A 23811-nucleotide genomic window follows, 5' to 3' on the forward strand; every position below is an offset into this window, starting at 1 on the left:
GATATAGCCATCACTGTGGGCCATATGAGAGAAAACCCCATTTTCAAGGGATCCCTCACGAAAAATGGACAAAAAATCTAAAAAATATTTTGTCTCAGGATTTTGATGCAGAATGGTGGCGAATCGATCCAGAAATCGTTTAAGGTACTCCGCTTGAGAATCGGATGAGAATTGGGAAAGATATAGCCATCACTGTGGGCCATATGAGAGAAAACCCCATTTTCAAGGGATCCCTCACGAAAAATAAGCAAAAAATCTAAAAAATATTTTGTCTCAGGATTTTGATGCAGAATGGTGGCGAATCGATCCAGAAATCGTTTAAGGTACTCCGCTTGAGAATCGGATGAGAATTGGGAAAGATATAGCCATCACTGTGGGCCATATGAGAGAAAACCCCATTTTCAAGGGATCCCTCACGAAAAATAAGCAAAAAATCTAAAAAATATTTTGTCTCAGGATTTTGATGCAGAATGGTGGCGAATCGATCCAGAAATCGTTTAAGGTACTCCGCTTGAGAATCGGATGAGAATTGCGGAAGATATAGCCATCACTGTGGGCCATATGAGAGAAAACCCCATTTTCAAGGGATCCCTCACGAAAAATGGACAAAAAATCTAAAAAATATTTTGTCTCAGGATTTTGATGCAGAATGGTGGCGAATCGATCCAGAAATCGTTTAAGGTACTCCGCTTGAGAATCGGATGAGAATTGGGAAAGATATAGCCATCACTGTGGGCCATATGAGAGAAAACCCCATTTTCAAGGGATCCCTCACGAAAAATAAGCAAAAAATCTAAAAAATATTTTGTCTCAGGATTTTGATGCAGAATGGTGGCAAATCGATCCAGAAATCGTTTAAGGTACTCCGCTTGAGAATCGGATGAGAATTGGGAAAGATATAGCCATCACTGTGGGCCATATGAGAGAAAACCCCATTTTCAAGGGATCCCTCACGAAAAATAAGCAAAAAATCTAAAAAATATTTTGTCTCAGGATTTTGATGCAGAATGGTGGCGAATCGATCCAGAAATCGTTTAAGGTACTCCGCTTGAGAATCGGATGAGAATTGCGGAAGATATAGCCATCACTGTGGGCCATATGAGAGAAAACCCCATTTTCAAGGGATCCCTCACGAAAAATGGACAAAAAATCTAAAAAATATTTTGTCTCAGGATTTTGATGCAGAATGGTGGCGAATCGATCCAGAAATCGTTTAAGGTACTCCGCTTGAGAATCGGATGAGAATTGGGAAAGATATAGCCATCACTGTGGGCCATATGAGAGAAAACCCCATTTTCAAGGGATCCCTCACGAAAAATAAGCAAAAAATCTAAAAAATATTTTGTCTCAGGATTTTGATGCAGAATGGTGGCAAATCGATCCAGAAATCGTTTAAGGTACTCCGCTTGAGAATCGGATGAGAATTGCGGAAGATATAGCCATCACTGTGGGCCATATGAGAGAAAACCCCATTTTCAAGGGATCCCTCACGAAAAATGGACAAAAAATCTAAAAAATATTTTGTGCCAGGATTTTGATGCAGAATGGTGGCGAATCGATCCAGAAATCGTTTAAGGTACTCCGCTTGAGAATCGGATGAGTATTGGGAAAGATATAGCCATCACCGTGGACCCCATAGGAGAAAACCCCAATTTCAAGGGATGCCTCACGAAAAATGGACAAAAAATTTAAAAAATATTTTAGCTCAGGATTTTGATGCAGAATGGTGGCGAATCGATCCAGAAATCGTTTAAGGTACTCCGCTTGAGAATCGGATGAGGATTGGGAAAGATATAGCCATCACCGTGCACCCCATAGGGGAAAAACCTCTTTTCATGGGATTCCATCACGGAAAACCGAAAATGAATTGGTTTTAAAGCTATTAATTTTTAAAAGGATCGGCCTTCTTTATGCGACGTTTGCGATAAATATATAATCTTAGCCGCAAGAGTATATCACCACGGCTCCGCCCGAAGTTAGCTTTCCTTTCCTTTTTTGTTTTAATTTGTTTTGAATTATATTTGGAACAAAAAGAAAAGCGTACAAAAGTGTAAATATTTGAAATATTTTTGGAAAATGGTTTTCCATTTTTAAGAATTGCATATTTGTGTTCTTTGATTTTAAGCACACGTCAATAATAAGAGTAAACATAATCTAAAAATACTAATGGCTTAATCATTCAATATGCAAAAGTGCCAAAAATAAATATAATTTTTAATAATCGAAATGCCGACCTGCGACAACCAAAACTACCCCTCAATTATTCCTGAATTTTCCATTTGTTCTGCTGCTGTCTCACTCACTCTCATAGGAAAAGTCGGGTGAATTCGAGAAGGGAAATCTCGAACTTTCCCCGCCCGAGCAGTCGGGTATAAATAGCGGCGCAAATTTCCCAGCCAGCACATTTGAAAAGTGAAAACCAAGCGAAAAGTTCAAAAGAAAGAAGGCTGTGAAAGCTAAAATCTGAAAAAAGAAAATATTACTGAAAATATTCCGCTATCGATATAAATCCAAGTGACAAGTAAAAAATAAGAAAAAATTATACAAAAAATAATATTCATTTTGGACGTTGAATCAAAAGAAAATTCAAAGAAATACAAAAATGCCAGCTATTGGAATCGACTTGGGCACCACGTACTCATGCGTGGGTGTCTTCCAGCACGGAAAGGTTGAGATCATCGCCAACGACCAGGGCAACCGGACTACACCCAGCTATGTGGCCTTTACCGACTCGGAGCGCCTGATTGGAGACGCTGCCAAGAACCAGGTGGCAATGAATCCCAAGAACAGCGTTTTCGATGCCAAGCGGTTGATTGGCCGCAAGTACGACGACCCGAAAATCCAGGACGACATCAAACACTGGCCCTTCAAGGTCATTAGCGACTGCGGCAAGCCCAAGATGAGCGTGGAGTTCAAGGGGGAAGAGAAGCGCTTTGCTCCGGAGGAAATCAGCTCCATGGTGCTCATCAAGATGAAGGAGACGGCGGAGGCCTATCTGGGCACTACAATTCGTGATGCAGTCATTACGGTGCCTGCCTACTTCAACGACTCCCAGCGCCAGGCCACCAAGGATGCCGGAGCCATCGCCGGATTAAATGTCCTTCGCATTATTAACGAGCCAACTGCCGCAGCTCTGGCCTATGGACTCGACAAGAATCTTAAGGGAGAGCGCAATGTGCTCATCTTTGACTTGGGCGGCGGCACTTTCGATGTCTCTATTTTGACCATCGACGAAGGATCTCTTTTCGAGGTGCGGTCTACGGCCGGCGACACTCATCTGGGTGGCGAGGACTTTGACAACCGACTGGTAAACCATCTGGCAGAGGAGTTTAAGCGCAAGTTTAAGAAGGATCTGCGCACTAATCCTCGCGCTCTGAGACGCCTTCGAACTGCAGCCGAACGCGCTAAGCGCACTTTGTCCTCCAGCACAGAGGCTTCCATCGAGATTGATGCCCTGTTCGAGGGTCACGATTTCTACACCAAGGTGAGCCGGGCCCGTTTCGAGGAGTTGTGCGGCGACCTCTTCCGCAATACCCTGGAGCCCGTGGAAAAGGCCCTAAAGGATGCCAAGATGGACAAAGGACAGATTCATGACATTGTCTTGGTAGGAGGATCCACCCGCATCCCCAAGGTTCAAAATCTTCTGCAGGGTTTCTTTGGCGGAAAGACCCTTAATCTGTCCATCAATCCTGATGAAGCGGTGGCCTATGGAGCGGCTATACAGGCAGCCATTCTTTCCGGCGACGAAAGCAGCCAGATAAAGGATGTCTTACTGGTGGATGTGGCTCCGCTATCACTGGGCATTGAGACTGCTGGTGGAGTGATGACCAAGCTAATCGAGCGCAACAGCCGCATTCCTTGCAAACAATCCAAAACATTCACAACCTACGCCGATAACCAGCCTGCGGTGACTATCCAGGTTTTCGAGGGCGAGCGTGCTCTGACTAAGGACAACAACGTGCTGGGCACATTCAACCTGACCGGCATCCCACCTGCACCCAGAGGCGTGCCAAAGATTGACGTCACCTTCGACTTGGACGCCAATGGTATCCTCAATGTTACCGCCAAGGAGCAGGGCACCGGTAATGCCAAGAACATTACGATCAAGAACGACAAGGGCCGGTTGTCGCAGGCCGACATCGACCGCATGCTCAACGAGGCGGAGAAGTATGCCGAGGAAGATGAGCGCCACCGCCAAAGGATCGCCGCCCGCAACCAGCTGGAGAGCTACGTTTTCAGTGTTAAGGAGGCCGCCGAGCAGGGTGGCGATCGCATCAGCCAGTCGGACAAGAGCAGTGTGCTGGAGAAGTGCAACGAGGCTGTTAAATGGCTTGACTCCAATACCACTGCCGAGAAGGAGGAGTTCGAGCATAAGCTGGAAGAGCTGACGAAGTTCTGCAGCCCCATCATGACCAAAATGCACCAGCAGGGAGCAGGAGGAGATGGTCCGCGTACTAACGGCGGCCAGCAGTCAGGAAGCTGCAACAACGGTGGTTACAAGGGTCCCACTGTTGAGGAGGTGGACTAATTCCAAATGCCATAGCATTAAACTAGTATTGTTGAATCTCAGTCTTTATAGTTTAAAATAAGTTACTGAATTTAATTCAATTAAAATAATATCTAGTCAGTAGCAAAGAATTCTGAAAATAAAAAAAGATAATCAGTATATGGAGAAGATCATAAATGTTTTTATTTGCTGTTTACTTTTCCCAATTTACTTTGGCAATCCCTCGCGCTTGGCCCAGTCCAGCCAGGATCCCTCATAGTTGCTAACTTTTTTGAATCCCAAAGCGGTGGCAGCTTCCGCGGCTTTGAGACTCCTCTTGCCTATCTTGCAGTGGAATATAATCTCCGTATCCGGCTTGGGCTTTTCCCTGCCGTATTTCGATTTGAAGGCGCTGTCACTGGTGGACAGTTCTTGGCTGACCACATCCAGAGGTATATTAATGCTGGAGGGGATTTGTCCAGTCTCTTTAAGTTCGTCTGGCTCACGGACGTCGATGAGCAGCTTTTGGGGTTCACTGGGTAGCTTCTTGACCACGTCGTAGTCCACTATTCCAATAACAGGAGACTGGCTGCTATAGAAACGTTGTTGAAGATTCCTTGCGGGGATCAGGGTCAATCTTTGTGGTTTTACGGCAGGGTGCAGCGTAACCTTTGAGCTGGTAACGCGTAAGGCCATTATACAGTTCCTGAGCAGCATTTTAAAATAAATAAATATCCACACCAGACAAACAAAGTTACGTAAAATCACAATAATAAATAGAATGCCGGTTTCTAGAGTTGCCAAGTAGCTAATTTTCTAACCGCCCTGGTTTGGCGGTAATTTAAAAAATAGTCCCTCACTGATAAGCATAATTCCCTTTGGCGAGATTGTAATCAGAAGCTGTTGCCATGTCGGATAACCAGCACTCGCGAAATACGTGAAGTGTGTGTGTCAAGGCCTGGAACCCAATCACAATTACCCGTCATCCCTTGATAAGTTCAACGAACAACAGAGACCATTGCGCTTGATTGAATCAATTAACTGAAATGGATTGCGATCCCGGATTCAGTCTACAAGTAAACAAATGGGGTATAGACGATCCATAAACGCTTAAGAACTGTGGCGCGTGCTTGTCTAGTCGAAAGGTGGCATGTTTCGCATCCGGCTATCGGGAAGGGAACATGAATTAAATCCCTCGGGGGTTTTGTGAATTATCGGACATGGGCGCCGGTTTCTTCTGGTAAAAAGGGATGTGGTTCAACGACTTTGTGATAGATGGTAGCTCTTATCAGAGCCACCTGATAAGGCCCACCAACCCACCTCAACAATCGGTGTTCTAGTTAAGAAGCGCGTGCCATGAATCAGTTAATTACCGAAAAATTCGTTTTGTACTCAAATATATTTCGACTTTTTATTATAAAAATATTACTTAGGACTACTAAAATGGCAACAATACACAGTTTCAGCTTCGCAGGTTCTTCACAAAATACATATTCCAAGGACACGAGTGTCCAACGTTAATACAAAGAGTGATGTGAGCAATAGTCGACAATAGGACAAGATTTGGTTGAAGAGTATTCCTCACTTGGAGCCAGCTATGTGTCCGAGAGACTCGCCCACGCGGATCTTCTGCCCGGCCACGATGTCGAACTTGAAGTTCTTCGGCGCTTCGAATAGCAGAACAATGGTGGAGCCCATGTTGAACTGGCCCACAAGGTCCCCCTTCCCGAACTCTGTTGCCGGTGCGGTCTGGTTCAGTTCTAGTTCATCGTATTCATAGGTACTGGGCGGATGCTTGCCCACATTAAAGCCCGTCCACTGGTTGGTCTTCAGTCCAGCATCCATGTAGATCTCAACAGATCCCACGTTTGTTGCACCCACAGCGGTGTAGGAGAAGAAGCCATGCTTCCACTGTCCCATGTACAAAACGCGCTCGTTCAGGCAAAACAATCCCGGCAGCCAGCTAGCCACCTTCGGGCTTACGGATAGCAGTTCCCCGGAGAAGTGTCGTCGGATAGAGGGTTTCCAGGCCGCTGGCGAATGGAAACGATGGTAGTCGCCAGGAGCCAGGTAAATTACGCACTGGTAGAGCTCCGTAGAGCCATCCTGCTTCTTTTTTAGAGCCTGGGCGTAAGGAACTCCCGAGTTGGCCTGCTCTAAGGTCTGTAGGGGACCCAAGAAGTCCTCGATGCTGTAGTTTACACCCTTAACTTGTTCGATTAGCGATTCTGAGGCACTTCCAAAATGCAGCACCTTGCCATCTGCCGGAGAAACGAGGGGGGCTTCCTGGTCAATGGTGCGGGCGCCTTCCTTCAGCGGACGCGTAAAGAATTCCGCCAAACTGCTGTAGTGTTCATATTCTGGAAATTGGGCCTCTTCCAGGTTGACTTTGAATGTATTCGAGTACCAACCGTATACATAAGGTCGCAAAGTTGGAGGCATGTAGCAGGCGGCCAGCCATCCCCAACAACGGCTGATGATGCGCAGGGGAAGCGAGCAGTAGATTCGAGATTGAAGTTCGGAGGCGGTCCTGGGCTGGCCTTCCTGCTCGCAGCGACGCTTCTGCAACTGCCACTCAATGGCGCCGAACACACAAATGCCCATAGGCGCCCAACGCAGGAGAAACCCAGTCCACCGAGCGAGCACGTTGCGGCGTACCTGTGCTACCTCCTGGCTGGAATTGAGTTGCTGCTTGAATTTGTGTGGAGGCGGACGGCGGTGGTGAAGAGGTGCCTCTTTGGATGCAGAATTCGAGGAAAACTGACGGAAGTGGCGTATTACCGGCCAGCTTCCGTTCTGTGCCTGCGGCTGTGAAGCTTTGGTGGTCTGGAGCTGCATCTGGGCCTGCTGGTGCTGCTGCTGCACCACCTGTCTGAGATTGCCGGCCTTCAGCAGGAAGCGGCCGCGAGGTACGAAGTAGGAAACCATTGTTGCTGTTGCTATAGCTGCTGCTGCGCAGCCCCTGTCGCGGATAATCACGTAATCAAGGTATGCCCAGATAAAAATGGCACGATGTGTGGAAATGGTCTCCGCTTCTGTTGTTTAATCTCGCAGGTTCTTTGCTAACTATTTAGTGATTTGGGTGACTACTAAGCTGTGCCTTGGCCCTAGGAACAGATGAAATGGAAAAGCACTCGCATGCGTTATGAAACTCGGATTCTTTCGCCACTTCTGTCACAAGTTTTAAGTTAAATCAGTGGGGAATCAGAGTGATGTTTGCTGCTTGATTTGGTGCTTCCGGATCGCTGTGCTGCCTACAAGAGACTGAAAGTTTTCCATGGGTTCCCGAAACCGAAGAAACGACAATGTGACCGGTGCCAGTGCTGCTATAAGTTGGCGGCAAATCTAGCTGAAAATAAAAGTTCACCGTGGATTAGTATATATCACTCTTTAAATCATTCTTTTTAAAGTCTAATCTTTCGGTTGACTTGACAACACACGGAAGTTCATCTCCTTAACCTTTAACATATTAATATTAAATTTTTGTTTAAAATGCGTCATTTCTTTAATGAAGAAAAATCCATTGACGCACTTTCTAATCGTACTTTATTTTTAAAGTGATTTTTAATAATTATTCTATAATTTATTTATTTTAATTATTCATTAGAAGTCGAGTTGGAAAACAAACTAATGGTAAAATATATAAATAAAATATATCTTTTATTGATCTATATTTTATAAATTGGTTTTTATGAGTTTAAGATATCGGTTATCATTTATATATTTAGCTTTATTTATCAACTAGCCAAGTTAGCAGCACTGACGACGACACTGCGTCTAACATATATATGTAGTTTTAGTTTTTCTCACCAAAACAAACCAAAACCTCCCGATTGTTCCCGCCTGTCTTATCAGACCCAATAGTGGTCAAGGCCTGCGGCACCGAGGCACGCGTAAACAATCTTAGGCAATGTTATTTTTTTGTTTAAAACTGGTTTTAGTCGTTCTTTTTGCTCCGCTTGCAACTGGTTGACAGTTTTGATAACTGCGCCGTAGAGTGGCTCGCTTATTCGGGAGGAATGACAACCCTGGCAGCAGCTGCGAACAGCTGATAAATTTTTGTTTTCTCACACGTAAAGTTAATTGCATGCAGAAAAACAATTTTGAAAACCAAACAAGACTGGCACAATGAGCGAGGCGGAGAAACAGGCGGTCTCCTTCGCCTGCCAGCGATGCATGCAGCCTATAGTGTTGGACGAGCAGCTGGATAAGATCAACGACCATGCCATGGCGGAGCTATCACGTAAGAAAAGGAAGCTACTCTCCTAAATATGTACATTTAATGAATCACCAAATTTTAGTGCCTATATACGGGGACAATGGGAACGTTTTGGATCCCCAGGGCGCCAGCAGCTTCGATCACTTCGTGCCGCCATACAGGCTGACTGACTCCATCAATGGGACTGGATTCATGCTAGTTTCCGATGGCAGGGACAGCAAAAAGATGAGCGCTGCCTTCAAGCTGAAGGCGGAACTATTTGACTGCCTTTCCTCGAACTCTGAAATTGACCATCCGCTGTGCGAGGAATGCGCCGACTCCATGCTGGAAATCATGGACCGCGAGCTAAAAATCGCCGAGGACGAGTGGGGTGTGTACAAGGCGTATCTGGACGAGTTGGAGCAGCAGCGGGAGGCTCCTAATGTAGACGCCCTGGATAAGGAGCTGGAAGAGTTGAAGCGTAGCGAACAACAGCTTCTTTCAGAACTTGGCCACCTTAAGGAGGAAGAGCAACAGCTGAAAGATGCTATTGCCCAGGAAGAACAGGAGAGGGAGCAGCTACATGAGCAGGAGGAGTGCTACTGGCGTGAATACACGAAGCATCGGCGTGAACTGATGTTGACAGAGGACGACAAACGCAGCCTGGAAAGCCAGATCGCCTATTCCCGCCAGCAATTGGACAAGCTGCGTGACACCAATATTTTTAACATTACTTTCCACATATGGCACGCTGGCCACTTTGGAACCATTAATAACTTCCGGCTCGGACGCTTGCCCACTGTCTCAGTGGACTGGTCGGAGATTAACGCTGCCTGGGGCCAAACGGTGCTGCTCCTGTCTGCATTAGCCCGAAAGATTGGCCTCACATTCGAGCGCTATCGGGTGGTACCCTTTGGGAATCACTCCTATGTAGAGGTGCTTGGAGAGAATCGAGAGCTGCCTTTGTACGGAAGTGGCGGATTTAAGTTCTTCTGGGACACCAAGTTTGATGCTGCTATGGTGGCATTCCTCGACTGCCTAACACAGTTTCAGAAGGAAGTTGAAAAGCGCGACACTGAATTCCTGTTACCCTACAAGATGGAGAAGGGAAAAATAATTGATCCCTCCACTGGAAATTCCTATTCGATAAAGTGAGTATTTCATTTCAGCATCCAGTCCAACCGAATTTCATTTATTTGTTTTCCCAAAGGATTCAATTCAACTCTGAGGAGCAATGGACCAAGGCCCTTAAATTCATGCTAACGAACCTGAAGTGGGGTCTAGCATGGGTCTCCTCGCAATTTGTTTCGCCGTGATGTTCCCCTTTGTCATTCAATCGTTTATTTATACAACTAATTATTAATCTTCCTAGTGCTTAAAATTAAAGCTAAATCATTCAAATTTTAAATGCAATTAAGGTATAGGACCGATTTTTTAAGGTCAGATTCAAATTACTATTTAAAAACGAAAATATATATAAGAAATATTTAAAAAAGAAGATAAGCATTAGTTTTTTACAGCTTTTTTAGGTGCCTCTGATTCTTCTTCACTACTATCTGAGTCTGAATCAGACCCGGATATGTCGTCGCCAATCCAAAGGGTTCCTTTTTTCTTTTTCTTCAGCTTGCTTTTATCCTCTGAGGTAGCTTTTCGTTTGCAGCCGCTGGTTGAAGTTTCCGGTTCCTGCTTTTCCTTTATCTCCTCTGCCTGTTTGAGTCCCTCTTCAAAGGCATCGTTGACTTTCTCGGTAAGATTGGCCCTTGCTTCCTCGTAGTCATCGTCCTTGAACTCGTGCTTGGGCACAGCCAGAAGCTTCTCAATTTTACGCTTCTTTCGCTCCTCGGCCTCGCGCTCCCTCTCACCTTGCTTCTCCAGCCAAGCACGAACCCGCTTCTCCTCGTTGATGTCCCGCAAGCGGCGTCCACTCAGATCCCGACAAGCCTCTCGATTTGTGGTCTTTTCGATTTGGGCGCCAATAGCTCGGAGCATGGAACCGAATCCACCCTTGCCGCCCAACTGACGCAGTATGCAATGGACATCTCCTGATGGCTGTGCTCCCACCAAAGGTTTTCCATTGCACAGGAGGTAGTAATCTTCGGGGAGCAAATTCTGAAAGTGGCACACGTTACAAAAACTTATGAAACCAAAACATGCATCCGCATACTCACTGTGGATTTTTCTATTCTACCACGTAGCTGTTGGTAACTGATTTGATCTTCGCAAGAAATCAAGCGTTTATTGTTTATCAGAATATTAATTACCATTTTACCGTTTCCCCTTTATATTGTTTTTTGTTCTTTCTTTTTGTACTTCTAGAGATGCAACTATCGGCTAATCTCTAGTTTCTCTTTGCGCTGCACCCTGACGTGAGTTAGAGGTGGTGGGGTGGTGATGCAAGCGTTTATCGGTGTCCCTAGGGTTGCCCCATTCTCATTGGTAATAATAACTCGTCATTAAAACAAAGATATCCAAGTGATTTTGGGCCAAGATCAATTAAAACATCCTAAAAAACCCATAGCTAATCTCTGTCTAAAATAAACACGCGCCGATTAGGCAAATTCAGTGTTTCTTCCAGGTTGCCGCCATTGTTTTTTCGTTTTTAGACAGTTGGCAGCCCTGGCTCTCACACACAAAAAGTCTCATTAATTAGTTCGCATTTTCGACGACAAAGGTAAAATTTTAGCGACGCGTTTAAAGAACATTTACGCCCACAAAACCAAGCGAAAATTGTGCAATTTTAGTAGAAACCGGTAGCGGCGAATCTTGTCCGTTGAGTGCAATGTACGAAAATCGAGCAAAGCAAGTAAAATGCGGTAAATTCGCAGCCGCAGCCACGTCACAGAAAGGCGCACAAAATTGTTAAGAGAGCGCGGATTCAGGCAGCCAAACGGCCAAATCTCAAATTCTGTGCAGCGTCTCTATGCAAATCCCCAAATGTGTTCAATTTCAAGTCGGTACATTCGGCATCGGTGTTGGTAGTTGGCGGGGGGACTGTTGGGGCGGGGAGCGGCATTGCTCCCATGAGTCGCCCAGTTTGTCTTTTGCTTTTTTTCGGTTCGGCTTTAGTTATTGAGCATTTAAACTAATACCAACACCAATGCAATTTGAATGTGGAACTTTTCATTGCTTTTTCTGCTAGCCGCTTCCATCCATCCCGTCTACATGTGTGTGTACACACGCAACGCAAGACGCCTCTCTCCGTGTTTGTGTGTGTGTTTGTATGTGTCGGTGTGCGAAAAAGAGACGAAGAAAATAAGCAGCAGCAAATGAGCAACAAAAACCACCCCGCCATCCCCCGTTTCCACTCCCTTTTGGGCTCTATGACTTTGGCTGACATCGCACGCAGAAATAATCAAAATCAAGTTTAGTGCCATGCAAGTTGATATTTGGTTTTTGCAGAAGCGAGAAAAGCGAAAAACATAATGCAACCGTGGGCCCTCTTTTCGTGTGCGTGTGACCCCTGCTGATGTGCGTGTGTTGGTGCCTGTGCCGAAAGAATTCGGCTAATGTGCGGAGACTTATTAATTATAAACTAAATCGCTTTGCCAGGCCCGCAAATCCGTTGCGAATGGATGGCTTTTGTCAATTGTTCCCGATTTGCTTTGTTATAAAAGCGGACAAGCAGATCTGTCTCTCTCTCTTGAAGCGCATTGGTGTGTGTGTGTGTGAGTGGGTGTGCTTGTGTGCGTGCGCGTGTATGAAAGAGACCGTGCTGCACTGCTTTGCCGCCTTTGGTGGCTCTTTGTTCCCAAAGGCGGAGGGGGAGGCGGTGTAGGTGGCGGGACCTATTCGATTTATACCCATATCATTTGCCTAGCTAATGCCCGCCGATCATGTGCTGTTAGGCCTTGTCCCACTATCCCGGATATATCGCCTCGCAACTAACCCAATTTCTCTCTTTCTCTCTTCTCTCTCTCTCTCTCTTTGCAGCAGTGATTCCAGGGGTCAGCTTTGAAAACCCATCCTGCGAACTTTCATAGACAACTAATTTTTGTACGACATCGAGTATTTATATACGTTTATACAATCCTGTATATTGGACGGTTTACAATTATCTTTTGGAAAATCGCAAATCGGCGGATCAGGGATCGAGCGAGCTACCCCACATCCACATCCACATCCAAAATCCCATCCCCTGGAAAAAGGCTGCTATCTGCAGATAGATCTGGATATACCAGATATATAGAGCGAAATTCGTATATATTCCAAAACACTCCATTAGCGATTAGTTAGGTCAGATATATTTATACATATATATAGATGTTTAACAAAATTTTCTACTAGGCGAGAGATTAGTAACGGAGCAAAAGCAATAAACGACGAACCTCAGCGTTAAGCCTAAAGATTTACCTACCTAGATACATACAGAATAATTAATTTATATTAAAAACAACAAAAAAACAACACAAAGCCCAGCCAAGTCGAGAGTGAGTGCAGAACTGCAGTCGTAGTATCGTAGCAATCGAAGTATTCAAAATTGTAGCCTAGCACTTAGCACTATTTAATTCGCAGCAAGACACCTGTATATTTAGACGGAAATAAGCATAAATATATTTTGTACGTGGACTTTGGGAAGTGACTACTAGATAGAGCAACCAAGCTGCATATTTTTATATCGTCCTGTGATTGATGCAGCCAGTCTCAGTTCCAGTTCAATTCCTGGACCGAGTGTAGAGACATATAATCAAGTAGCCAGAGCTAAGTAGCCTATTAGATACACACACCCTGACATACAGAACAGCCATGGACGAATCCCAGCCGAAGACCCTATACGTTGGCAACCTAGACAGCTCCGTGTCCGAGGATTTGCTCATCGCACTCTTCGGCACCATGGGCCACGTCAAGAGCTGCAAGATAATCCGGGAGCCGGGCAACGATCCCTATGCCTTTATCGAATATTCCACTTACCAAGCAGCCACGACCGCCCTAACCGCCATGAACAAGCGTCTGTTCCTCGACAAGGAAATCAAGGTAAGATCTATACTGACATTCTATGTTTCATTAAAAGTTATCAAAGGATCTGTTGTTTCATTAGGTTAACTGGGCCACTAGTCCCGGCAATCAGCCCAAGACGGACATCAGTTCTCATCATCATATTTTCGTCGGCGACTTGAGTCCCGAGATCGAAACAGAAACGCTGCGCGAGGCATTTGCTCCATTCGGAGAGATTTCAAACTGCCGCATTGTTAGAGATCCGCACACCATGAAGTCCAAGGGCTATGCCTTCGTGTCGTTCGTGAAAAAGGCAGAGGCGGAGAACGCCATTACGGCGATGAATGGTCAATGGATCGGTTCGCGGTCAATACGCACCAACTGGTCCACCCGCAAACTCCCACCGCCGCGTGAGCCCAACAAAGGAGGCGGCCAGGGAGGTGGCATGGGTGGCGGGCCGGGAGGCAACGGTTCCGGCGTAAAGGGCAGTCAGCGGCACACCTTCGAAGAGGTCTACAACCAGTCGAGCCCCACCAACACTACCGTCTACTGCGGTGGTTTTCCGGCTAACGTCATTAGCGATGACTTGATGCACAAGCACTTTGTCCAGTTCGGACCCATCCAGGACGTTCGGGTATTCAAAGACAAAGGCTTTGCGTTTATTAAGTTCGTCACCAAGGAAGCAGCCGCCCGCGCTATCGAGCACACGCACAACAGCGAGGTCCATGGCAATCAGGTTAAGTGCTTCTGGGGCAAGGAGAACGGCGGCGACAATTCGGCCAATAACCTCAATAATGCTGCGGCTGCGGCCGCAGCAGCAGCCTCCGCCAATGTAGCCGCCGTGGCAGCTGCGAACGCAGCGGCTGCCGCTGGAGCGGGTATGCCCGGCCAAATGATGACACAGCAACAGATCGCGGCAGCCACCGGAGCGGCGATACCCGGCCAAATGATGACTCCCCAGCAGATCGCAGCCGCCACGGCAGCGCAGTATTCGCCATACGCCTATCAGCAGATGGGGTACTGGTATCCCCCAACGGTAAGCTTATTATGATTTGGATTTGGATAGTTATTATTATTAATTAAAATTTAAATCCCTTCCAGGCATATCCTGGAACCCAGATGCAAACGCAGTACATGCAACAGGGCTACTATCCTTACGCTTACACCACCAGTGCTCAACAGGCGGGAGGCGTCCGTACGTAGCAGCATTACCGATTTTAAGTCTTACCCTTATTAAACATATCTCTCTTTAATTTTCAGCTGCCGGCTATCGTATGGTGCCACCGAATGTGGCATGGGGCGTACCCGGTACTGTAGTGCCGGGCGTAACGGCCGCAGCCACCGCCGCCGCAGCAGCAAACGGTTCACTTGCCCCCCAGATGATGTATAGTGCTGCGATGCCGCAATACCAGACCCAATGAGCTGAAATGTGACGCCAGCTTCGACGCCGTCTGCAGCATCCGGGCAGTCGCCCCCAGCCCCAGCTGCCAGGTTACCTAGAATACAGATTGGTACCAGCCAAATCGGCCTCGGGGGACTGAGAGAATGTGCAGGATTGGAGGTTGCGGCTAAGGATCGTGTCACTATCACCTATTCTCAGCCCAAAAAAAAAACCAATCCCAAGGTCTAGGCGATACGCCGGCGACAACTGAAAAAAAACATCAACTGAAAAAAAGCTCTGGGCTATGGGCGGGTAGCTGTAACAATCTAATCCAATCTAAGTACGTGTTAAAATAATTTAATGATTTGTAATTTAAGCAGAGATGTAGGCGATAAAAACAAAAACAAAAAAAAGAAAACCCAGAAACAAAATAAACCGAAAAAGAAATTCAACAAAAAAAAATGCAAGCAAGCAAGAGAGCCTTGTGCTAAGAAACTAAGAAACGTGACAAAGCCAATTGTAATTGTAACTATGTGGAAATTGTGTCAACGAAAATCGGAAGGAAATTAGACGATGGGAGGATGAGATGAGGAGGAGGAGGAGGAGATCATATGTAGGATGAATGGAAGGAAAAGCAAGCCACAAGCAAGCCGAAAGCAAAAAAACAAGAGGAAACAAATCTAGCGCCTAAGAGAATGTAAATTCGAGCATACATATTGTGTATTTCCAATGTGGAAAATGAAATGCGATATAAATATGTAAAATGTAAAATAAAGAAACAAAAAAATATATAAAACAAGTGAAAAAAAACGAAGAAAAAGATTAATAAGGTGTATTTATTAGATACTTCTCTAGTAGCTATACTACATAGCTTTAGTTATATGACTTCCCATGAAAGATGCCTTTGATGATGTTTTTGTTTTGAAATCGATTTTTATTTAGCGTATTCTATAGATTTATATTTAGGTATTGTATTATATGCATTATGTGTGTTTGAATCAGTGTTTAATAACTATAGTCATTGAACTTAAATTCCGGGTGGTGGTGGGCGAGCTGCGCAGAAGCTGGTTCCAAAGTACCGCGATAAGCGACGGGCGTGTGTAAAGGTTTTATTTTTTATATGGGTGTATCTGACAACAGATCCGATAAGACCAGATCCATACGCAACTGCTAGGTACAACATTTTTGGAAGTGTTAACTAACAATCTACGGATAATTCGGAGACGATTGTATTTGTGGCATAGGTACATACATTGAAACAAAGGAACTAATAACTATTTAGAGACTATCGTTAGAGAGAGCTATAGTATATACCTCTAATAAAACTTAATTCTGATTCTGCGCTGGTAATCTGTTTGTGTAGGTGTTTAGGTATATATAGATTCATTCTTAGGACTAATCCTTATGCTAGTTTACATGTAGCTTTTGGATGGGCACTCAATGTACAACAAAAATAATGCTCTATTGTTTCAAGGATACTATGGAAGTAGTTGTGAACATTTTGGACTGCCTGCCGATTAAATCATAATATATGGAATGATTCAAAATAGTGTACTAGAAACTAAAAAACGGCCAGAGAATCTATTCTAGCAACTCCATGTGATGGTAAAGATATTGAAATTCTTAGGAATACACTAAGGTAAATGAGTATAACAGTAATGGAGCTGCCCGACACAGATGTAGCACCATTCGAGTATGGCGTTAAAACTTAAATCAACATGGAAAGTAGTAGACTAACACACAGAAATCGCATGAAAACATACAAAATATTACATAATTGGCAATTACAAAATCTAACAATGATTGTGAAACGTTAAGTCTACGCATTAAATGATAAATAGGATAACCACCGGTCACGTTATCAAAATGGGAAAAATTCACTGTCACTCACATCACTGCGCGGAGAGATGGAGCAGAGCAGGAGGATCCACTCTGGCAGAGAAAAACCGACTAGATTGTGATGTCACCATAGTCCTGCGACCACTTCTCGTACGAGTTGAGACTCTGTGGCGCCACCGACCGTCGGATACGCTTCAACGAGCTGTGAAAGTCGCTCTCCGTGATTGCCCGCATCGCACTAATGTCCAGGCACTTCACCTGCTCCACGTTCAATTCGCGGATCGGCTCAAGCGCGGCATCTTTGGCCAGGGCTGTCAGATCAGAGCCGGAATAGCCGTCAGTGGTCTTGGCAAGTCGGCGCAGTGCCTCCGTGTCGAGAGGACTTCCTTGCTTCTGCAGCAGCCGGCTAAGGAGCAGCTCACGGGTCTGCTCGTCGGGCAGTGACACATAGACGCGCTTGGTAAACCGACGCAGGGCGGCCTCGTCCAGCTCCTGCGGACGATTGGTGGCGGCCAGCACCACGATACGATCTCCGTCCGGATTCCCGGGCAGACCGTCAAACTCCACCAAAAACTCGGTCTTCAGGCGGCGCGATGCCTCGTGCTCATTACTACTCCGTTCCGAAAGCAGCGAATCCACCTCATCGATGAATATAATCGAGGGCTGCATGTGACGCGCCACCGCAAAGAGGGCTCTCACCAGCTTTTCGCCATCGCCCACATACTTGCTGGTCAGAGAAGCGGCTGAGATGTTCAGGAACGTGGCGCTACATTCGGTGGCCACAGCTCGAGCCAGCAAGGTCTTTCCGTTACCGGGTGGGCCGAACAACAATAAACCCTTTGCCGGAGCGCGTAATCCTTTAAAATAAACCATATAAGTTCTTATTCATTGTATGCTCTTTAGAACCATACCCGTAAAGAGTTCTGGACGCACGGAGGGCAGTATAACCATCTCTTGCAGGGCCTGCTTGGCCACTTCCTGCCCGGCAATGTCCGACCACTCTACCTTGGCTCCACCTTCGACGATCTCATCTAGGATGAGCTGCACCAGCTTCGGTTCCACACCTTTAACGCTGACTACTGGAGTACTGGCGCCGCTGCCGCTAGTACTCGGACCATTATTATTGATGGGAGTACGGGAACGCAACGGAGGCGTATTACGACCCGAGGACTGAGGAAGATTCAAGATTAGAGTGAATAGGTAGTGGAAAATACGGGGAACACTCACAAATTGGCGCCTAACGGCAGGAGGCGTGGCAGCAGTCTTGGCTGGCTGACGCTGGACAGCACCAACTGATGTTTTCGAGCCGAGATTGCGGGGCAGAGTCTGTGACTTGTTGGCCACAGCTAGGTTTCCGGGTCGTTTGGTTCCAACCGTCAGCTTACGGCCCGAAGCTTCAAAAGAAAAGATAGCCTTAATGAAAATGTAAAAAAAAACTAAAGCAATTTAAACTAATTGTTAGAATTTAGGAAAGCAAAATAAAAATCATTATAGAATCAAGTGCCCAGTGAGAGGTGATTGGGATCGACTGATCGCACTGCCGAGTGAGGATTTGGTTGAGTGCGTTTAGCTGGTGGCTTGGTAACTTACCCGCGCTCGCCGCCGCCTGGGCACTGGTCGTAGCTTTCGGTCCATAGCCACTGCTGCGCACCCGTGGCTTCAGTGGATCATTGGTCATCCCGGCCAGCATCGGCTCTCGCGACTTTGTCGTTTTTTGATCCGCCTGTGGGGGTAGCATCTTGTGCTGCTTCTCCTTCAAGGAGAGCCGCTGCATTCGTAAATCCTCCTCACGCAGAGCTGGGTATTCGATGAGCAGGATAATGGACAAACCGAGGAGGAAAACAAACAATGGAAGGGCAAAACGTGCAAAATAAAATAAACAAAAAAATAAAAATAAAAACAATGTAAACAAAAACCATTCCACTACGATTCAGGGATAAACAGGGGAGACGACCAAGCACTCACCAAGGAAATGGAGACGGTCTCGGGCCATCGAAAGATTTGTCTGCATTTTGTCATGCAGCCGCTGAGCTCGGTCCCACACATCCCCGCGCCCACTCCAGCAGTCGACAGCGATGCCATCCTCCAGCTCCTTAATGCCCTTTCTGTACAGCTCGATGGCCAGCTCCTTGTGACCTGAAAAAGGGGTAAAGAAGCACCGGTGTCAGACTGGCAAGTGTGCATCTCATCCCCACCGAATATGAGCGCCTCCCGGGTTATTGATTCTCATACTCGACAGACAACAAAAGCTGACTGGGCGATGACTCATAAAGCACTCCAGCTCGAAACGTACTCCCACCCCAACATACCTTCGTTCTCCTCGTCGATTTTCAAAGCCTTCGAGATGTACTCGAAGGCACGACGATGGTGATGCTTCTGCTTGGCCAGAAGGGGATCGCCCGGACCTGGCGAGTAGCCGCCTCCCGGTCGATTGGAAGCCATTTCCAGCGGCTGAATGGCACGATAGCGCTGTGTCTGGCTGGGCAGCTGCTGCTCTGGATTGCCACCCTCACTGAGCTCGAGCGGATAGCTGAGTGGCTGCGATTGGTGCTGCTGCTGCTGGTCCTTGGAGTTCTGGACGACTATCTCGATGTTGCAGTCGCGGCGGTGCGGACGGTAAATCACCTTTGTGCTCGCCCCGTACAAATAGCGAAAAATACAAAACAGCTGATATATCAGCGAGCGCAAAACGTTGAAGAGAAATATGATGGGAAACGATACGACGTAGAGATTCTGCTTGTGCACAGACGAGCCCCCGTACGGATGGCCGTGGTGGTGGTGGCCACTGCGTGGCGAGCACGAGGAGGTGGGGGTCAGGTCATCGGTGGTTGTGGTATCGTCGTCGCCATCCGGCGAACTACCCGGACTGGTACGGGTCCTGTTCGAGGACGCGACAGCTGCGGCGGCGGCGGAGGCAACGTTCGAGGCGCTCGAGGAACGGTGCGTGGATTGGCGACTCCCACTGGCAGAATTTCCGCCAGCAGCTGATCCCGATCCTGCGGAACCAGACTTAATGGGTGACTTTGTGCTGCTGCTGGCGCTGGAGGAGGACGACTGGTTTTTGGTGCGTACCATCGGTATTGATTCCGCGCTGTCTGCGCGTCCAGCACCCCGCTCCCCCGCTCACCAATCCACAGCTTGCACCGCGGACTCCCCTTTCGCAGGGAACTTTTCTCGCTCTCTTCAAAATAAACGGTCAACTGTGGCACGTGCTGCAATCGACGCGACATAAAACAAATAAACAAATCTATTAATTAATCTGCGCGGTTGTCGCAAGCTCTCATTTTTCTGCTATTCGATCCGGTTAATGATTTTTCTCGTCACTTTCTGATTCCTTTCAACTCTCTGACGACGAAATCGAAGCTAAGCTCTGGAGTCCGTAACAGTGCTGACCGATAACCGATAACACCGTCTAGCCGGAAAAGCTGATGTACAGTGGGATGAAAATATTTGAAAATTTTAAAATTTATAGCAAGTTTTAATTACAATAGTTTCTTGGACAAGTACTTCACTTTCATGTATAGGGAATTCGAGTACAAAACGCTGAAAAAAATTATTTCCGTAAAATTAAATTTAAAAAAAATCCAGACTGGCATCCCATCCCCGAACGGTACTGTAACACTATTTGACATTCCTGTCACACTGGTCACACCGCCGCCATCCCTCGGTTGTTTTTTTGCGTTTTTGCATAACAAAATCTAGGAAACTCGCCCGAATCGAACAAGGAGAGACACAACCCAGTTGCTGGAGGCAGGCACGCAGTCGGAATGGGTCAGTACACGGCGTCCCAACGCAAGAATGTGCGAATACTACTCGTGGGTGACGCCGGGGTGGGCAAGACGTCGCTGATTCTCTCGTTGGTCAGTGAGGAGTACCCGGAGGAGGTGCCGCCCCGGGCCGAGGAGATCACCATTCCGGCCAACGTTACTCCCGAGCAGGTGCCCACTAGCATTGTGGACTACTCGGCCCTGGAGCAGACGGACGAAGCCCTCGGGGTGGAGATTAATAAGGCCCATGTGGTCTGCATTGTGTACGCGGTGAACGACGACGACTCTCTGGACCGAATCACGTCCCACTGGCTGCCGTTGGTACGTGAAAAGTGCAATCTTTCGCTGGAGTCGGAAGCAGATGGCGCGGAGCGGGATGAGGAGGGCGAAGGCGGTGCCGGAGGCGAGAGGGAGCCTTTGCGCAAGCCAATCGTCCTTGTTGGCAATAAGATCGACATGATCGAGTACTCCACCATGGACAGTGTGTTGGCTATCATGGAGGACTATCCAGAGATCGAGAGTTGCGTCGAGTGCTCGGCAAAGACACTCCACAACATATCCGAGATGTTCTACTACGCCCAGAAGGCGGTACTGCACCCTACCTCGCCCCTCTATATGATGGAAGAGCAGGAGGTAAGTACCGAATTGTTTCAGTCGCAATCAGCTACCCATTTCAGATAGTAGATCTAATAATAGCCGATTACTTTGCGGCTAAAACAAAAGAGAATATTTGGTACTAAAACATGCTTGTTAACCTTTGACTTTAGCTGACGCCCGCCTGCAAGAAATCGCTGGTGCGAATCTTCAAAATCTGCGACATCGACGGGGACAATCTGCTGAATGACTACGAACTAAATCTGTTCCAGAGGCGCTGCTTCAACACGCCGCTACAGCCCCAGATCTTGGATGAAGTTAAAGCCGTGATACAAAAGAACGTGCCGGATGGTATCTACCAAGACGCGGTCACCTTGAAGGGGTTCCTCTTCCTGCACTGTCTGTTCATCCAGCGCGGAAGGAACGAGACCACCTGGGCAGTGCTGCGGCGATTTGGCTACAACGACCAATTGGACATGTGCCAGGAGTATCTGAGGCCCCCGTTGAAGATCCCGCCCGGCAGCAGCACAGAGCTTTCGCATCGCGGACAGCAATTCCTCATTGCCGTTTTCGAGCGCTACGATCGGGATGGAGACGGGGCTCTGTCCCCCGACGAGCACAAGATGCTATTTAGCACGTGCCCATCGTCACCATGGTCCTACTCGACCGATATTCGCAAGTCGTGCCCCATAAACGAGACCACCGGCTGGGTGACGTTGCATGGCTGGCTTTGTCGCTGGACACTCATGACGCTGATTGACGTGGTTAAGACCATGGAGTACCTGGCGTACCTCGGTTTCAACGTCCATGAAAACGACAGCCAGTTGGCAGCTATCCATGTCACCCGCGAACGTCGCATTGACTTGGCCAAACGGCAGAGCAGTCGTTCGGTCTACAAATGTCACGTGATCGGTCCGAAGGGTTCTGGAAAGACCGGTCTCTGTCGTGGGTTCTTGGTGGACGATATGAGCAAGCTCATCGGCAAGGAGTTCAAAACGAATGTGGTCCACTGCATCAACTCTGTGCAGGTGTATGGCCAAGAGAAGCACCTCATCTTGCGCGACATCGATGTGCGACATGCCCTTGATCCGCTGCAGCCGCAGGAAGTCAATTGCGATGTGGCGTGTCTGGTGTACGACTCCTCCAACCCGCGCTCCTTCGAGTATGTGGCTCGCATCTACATCAAGTATTACGCCGAGAGCAAGATACCCGTGATGATTGTGGGCACCAAGTGTGACATGGACGAGCGTCGGCAGGATTACCTCATGCAGCCGTCGGAGTTCTGCGAAAAGTACAAGCTACTGCCACCACACCTCTTCAGTCTGAAAACCAACAAGAAGGAACTGTACACAAAACTGGCCACCATGGCCGCCTTTCCGTGAGTACTGTTTTGGATTGGGCTTTAATCCTGGTGGGAAACTAACCGAGATGGTGAAATGGTGGCATAATAACATTTCACCATCGAGTAGTTTTAGAATTCATCTAACATTTGGGACACATTTTGGATTAATGGCTACTTAATTCTTATCTTCTCTTCCTTCCCCCTCCTTTGTGTTTTGGTTGGTGTCTGTATTTTCTGTGTTGTTTGATGTTTGTGCACGTCGATGGCTTCGTGGACCTGTGGACTTGGTGGACTGCAGGCGCTTCCAGGCCGCCTGGATCCTGTTCTACAAGCACAGGTTGGTACAGCTGTGGGAATCGGCGTAAGTGTTAACCATTCATACTGAACTCGTTACTAATGTCAGCTCTCTATTTGTCTCATCTGATGATGTGTCGTACAAGCTACAAGAGATGTACATACAGACTCCCCTCCGCTTATATGTGCTTGATTAACGTGTGGTGTGCGAGACTCCATTCTGTAGTTTATACTCTTTGTTTTTGCATCAAATCTTAGAACAATATTCTAACGATATACTAATTCTTGATTTTTGTTCAAACCTGCAGCCACCTGCGACAATTTGGCCTGATGACCGAGGACCCGAAGCTGTGGTGGAAGGCCGGATTGGGCGTTGCCGCTGCCACCATGGTGGGCTTCTTTGTGCTGAAGACAATCAGCGCCGCCGGGGCCCACTCCCGCTAAATACACACACACACACGTTAATGTTCAGCAAATTCATGTAACTTATTAATTACTATTTTGCTTGCTACTGTAAATCCAAAATTTATTGTTACCAAAAAAAAAAAAAAAAACGGAAGAAAACAATGAAAAGAGGGACATGCGCCAAGTTCTTAGCTCTCATTCCTGACATGTAAATACACTCCCAGGAATCGGGCATCCAGACAGGATTCAAAGACAGTCAAGTCAAGCACATTGTGTACGTTGCATTTCTATTCGTATATACCCTTTAACCTTAAAACCATGTACTCACTGATAAGTCATATAAGTTATCGTTACTATCAATACCAAGTAACCGAAACGAAACAACCAAAATTCGTGGATAGATAATAGTTTTGTGTATGTACACCTACTCGGTTCTATATAAATACATATATATACTACTAGTAGATATATCGCACTCTGTAAATACGCGCAAAGTATGAGCAATAAATCGATCTATGTATGTGGATTTACTTAAAGCGAACTATAGTGGATCAAAATGGTGTGTGTTTCCTT

At 46.9% G+C, this 23811-nt stretch overlaps 8 protein-coding genes across 14 annotated transcripts; 4 read left to right on the forward strand and 4 right to left on the reverse strand.

Moving 5' to 3' along the window:
* The first annotated feature begins 2389 nt into the window (after window positions 1–2389).
* Hsp68 (Heat shock protein 68) lies at window positions 2390–4675 on the forward strand. Its single transcript, XM_017247456.3, has one exon. The coding sequence runs from the start codon at window positions 2603–2605 to the stop codon at window positions 4526–4528; it is 1926 nt and encodes a 641-aa protein (XP_017102945.1). The 5' UTR covers window positions 2390–2602; the 3' UTR covers window positions 4529–4675.
* LOC108129482 (rhodanese domain-containing protein CG4456) lies at window positions 3257–5269 on the reverse strand. The gene has a single exon (XM_070281522.1). The coding sequence runs from the start codon at window positions 5201–5203 to the stop codon at window positions 4715–4717; it is 489 nt and encodes a 162-aa protein (XP_070137623.1). The 5' UTR covers window positions 5204–5269; the 3' UTR covers window positions 3257–4714.
* Window positions 5270–5866: 597 nt separating this feature from the next.
* Window positions 5867–7414, reverse strand: Pisd (phosphatidylserine decarboxylase). The gene has a single exon (XM_017247458.3). The coding sequence runs from the start codon at window positions 7412–7414 to the stop codon at window positions 6068–6070; it is 1347 nt and encodes a 448-aa protein (XP_017102947.2). The 3' UTR covers window positions 5867–6067.
* A 285-nt stretch (window positions 7415–7699) lies between these two features.
* Window positions 7700–11101, reverse strand: LOC108129481 (splicing regulator SDE2). 2 transcript variants are annotated; one of them, XR_011443241.1, is made up of 2 exons: window positions 8297–8438; window positions 7700–7835 (listed from the first exon to the last, which is right to left on the reverse strand). XR_011443241.1 is itself a non-coding variant. In XM_017247463.3 (2 exons), exons 1-2 carry the CDS (start codon window positions 10946–10948, stop codon window positions 10191–10193), a joined length of 699 nt encoding a protein of 232 aa, XP_017102952.2. In that variant the 5' UTR covers window positions 10949–11101; the 3' UTR covers window positions 10003–10190. The 2 variants fall into 2 exon arrangements, 1 of the variants encoding a protein (XP_017102952.2); XM_017247463.3 differs by lacking the exons at window positions 7700–7835; window positions 8297–8438 and adding exons at window positions 10003–10793; window positions 10853–11101.
* Window positions 8596–10092, forward strand: Atg6 (Beclin-1-like Atg6). The gene is made up of 3 exons (XM_017247460.3): window positions 8596–8729; window positions 8788–9835; window positions 9895–10092. The coding sequence occupies exons 1-3, from the start codon at window positions 8615–8617 to the stop codon at window positions 9998–10000; spliced, it is 1269 nt and encodes a 422-aa protein (XP_017102949.1). The 5' UTR covers window positions 8596–8614; the 3' UTR covers window positions 10001–10092.
* Window positions 11102–11213: 112 nt separating the features above from the next.
* Rox8 (TIA1 cytotoxic granule associated RNA binding protein Rox8) lies at window positions 11214–15459 on the forward strand. 3 transcript variants are annotated; one of them, XM_017247457.3, is made up of 5 exons: window positions 11214–11355; window positions 12615–13655; window positions 13720–14652; window positions 14718–14811; window positions 14877–15459. In XM_017247457.3, the coding sequence occupies exons 2-5, from the start codon at window positions 13428–13430 to the stop codon at window positions 15035–15037; spliced, it is 1416 nt and encodes a 471-aa protein (XP_017102946.1). In that variant the 5' UTR covers window positions 11214–11355; window positions 12615–13427; the 3' UTR covers window positions 15038–15459. The 3 variants fall into 3 exon arrangements, with proteins under 3 accessions (XP_017102946.1, XP_070137621.1, XP_070137620.1); XM_070281520.1 differs by having other exon boundaries at window positions 11326–11465; window positions 12618–13655; XM_070281519.1 differs by having other exon boundaries at window positions 11328–11465.
* A 745-nt stretch (window positions 15460–16204) lies between these two features.
* spas (spastin) lies at window positions 16205–20235 on the reverse strand. Of its 2 annotated transcripts, XM_017247451.3 has the most exons (6): window positions 19146–20234; window positions 18802–18972; window positions 18427–18633; window positions 18064–18230; window positions 17748–18006; window positions 16205–17693 (listed from the first exon to the last, which is right to left on the reverse strand). In XM_017247451.3, exons 1-6 carry the CDS (start codon window positions 19909–19911, stop codon window positions 16948–16950), a joined length of 2316 nt encoding a protein of 771 aa, XP_017102940.2. In that variant the 5' UTR covers window positions 19912–20234; the 3' UTR covers window positions 16205–16947. The 2 variants fall into 2 exon arrangements, with proteins under 2 accessions (XP_017102940.2, XP_017102941.2); XM_017247452.3 differs by lacking the exon at window positions 18427–18633 and having other exon boundaries at window positions 19146–20235.
* A 123-nt stretch (window positions 20236–20358) lies between these two features.
* Miro (mitochondrial Rho GTPase) lies at window positions 20359–23795 on the forward strand. 3 transcript variants are annotated; one of them, XM_017247454.3, is made up of 4 exons: window positions 20359–21236; window positions 21371–22575; window positions 22838–22876; window positions 23142–23795. In XM_017247454.3, the coding sequence occupies exons 1-4, from the start codon at window positions 20604–20606 to the stop codon at window positions 23275–23277; spliced, it is 2013 nt and encodes a 670-aa protein (XP_017102943.2). In that variant the 5' UTR covers window positions 20359–20603; the 3' UTR covers window positions 23278–23795. The 3 variants fall into 3 exon arrangements, with proteins under 3 accessions (XP_017102943.2, XP_017102944.2, XP_017102942.2); XM_017247453.3 differs by having other exon boundaries at window positions 20360–21236; window positions 22838–22900; XM_017247455.3 differs by lacking the exon at window positions 22838–22876.
* Window positions 23796–23811: the final 16 nt, after the last annotated feature.

Source organism: Drosophila bipectinata, chromosome 3R (assembly GCF_030179905.1).
Source record: "Drosophila bipectinata strain 14024-0381.07 chromosome 3R, DbipHiC1v2, whole genome shotgun sequence".
Lineage (NCBI taxonomy): Eukaryota > Metazoa > Arthropoda > Insecta > Diptera > Drosophilidae > Drosophila > Drosophila bipectinata.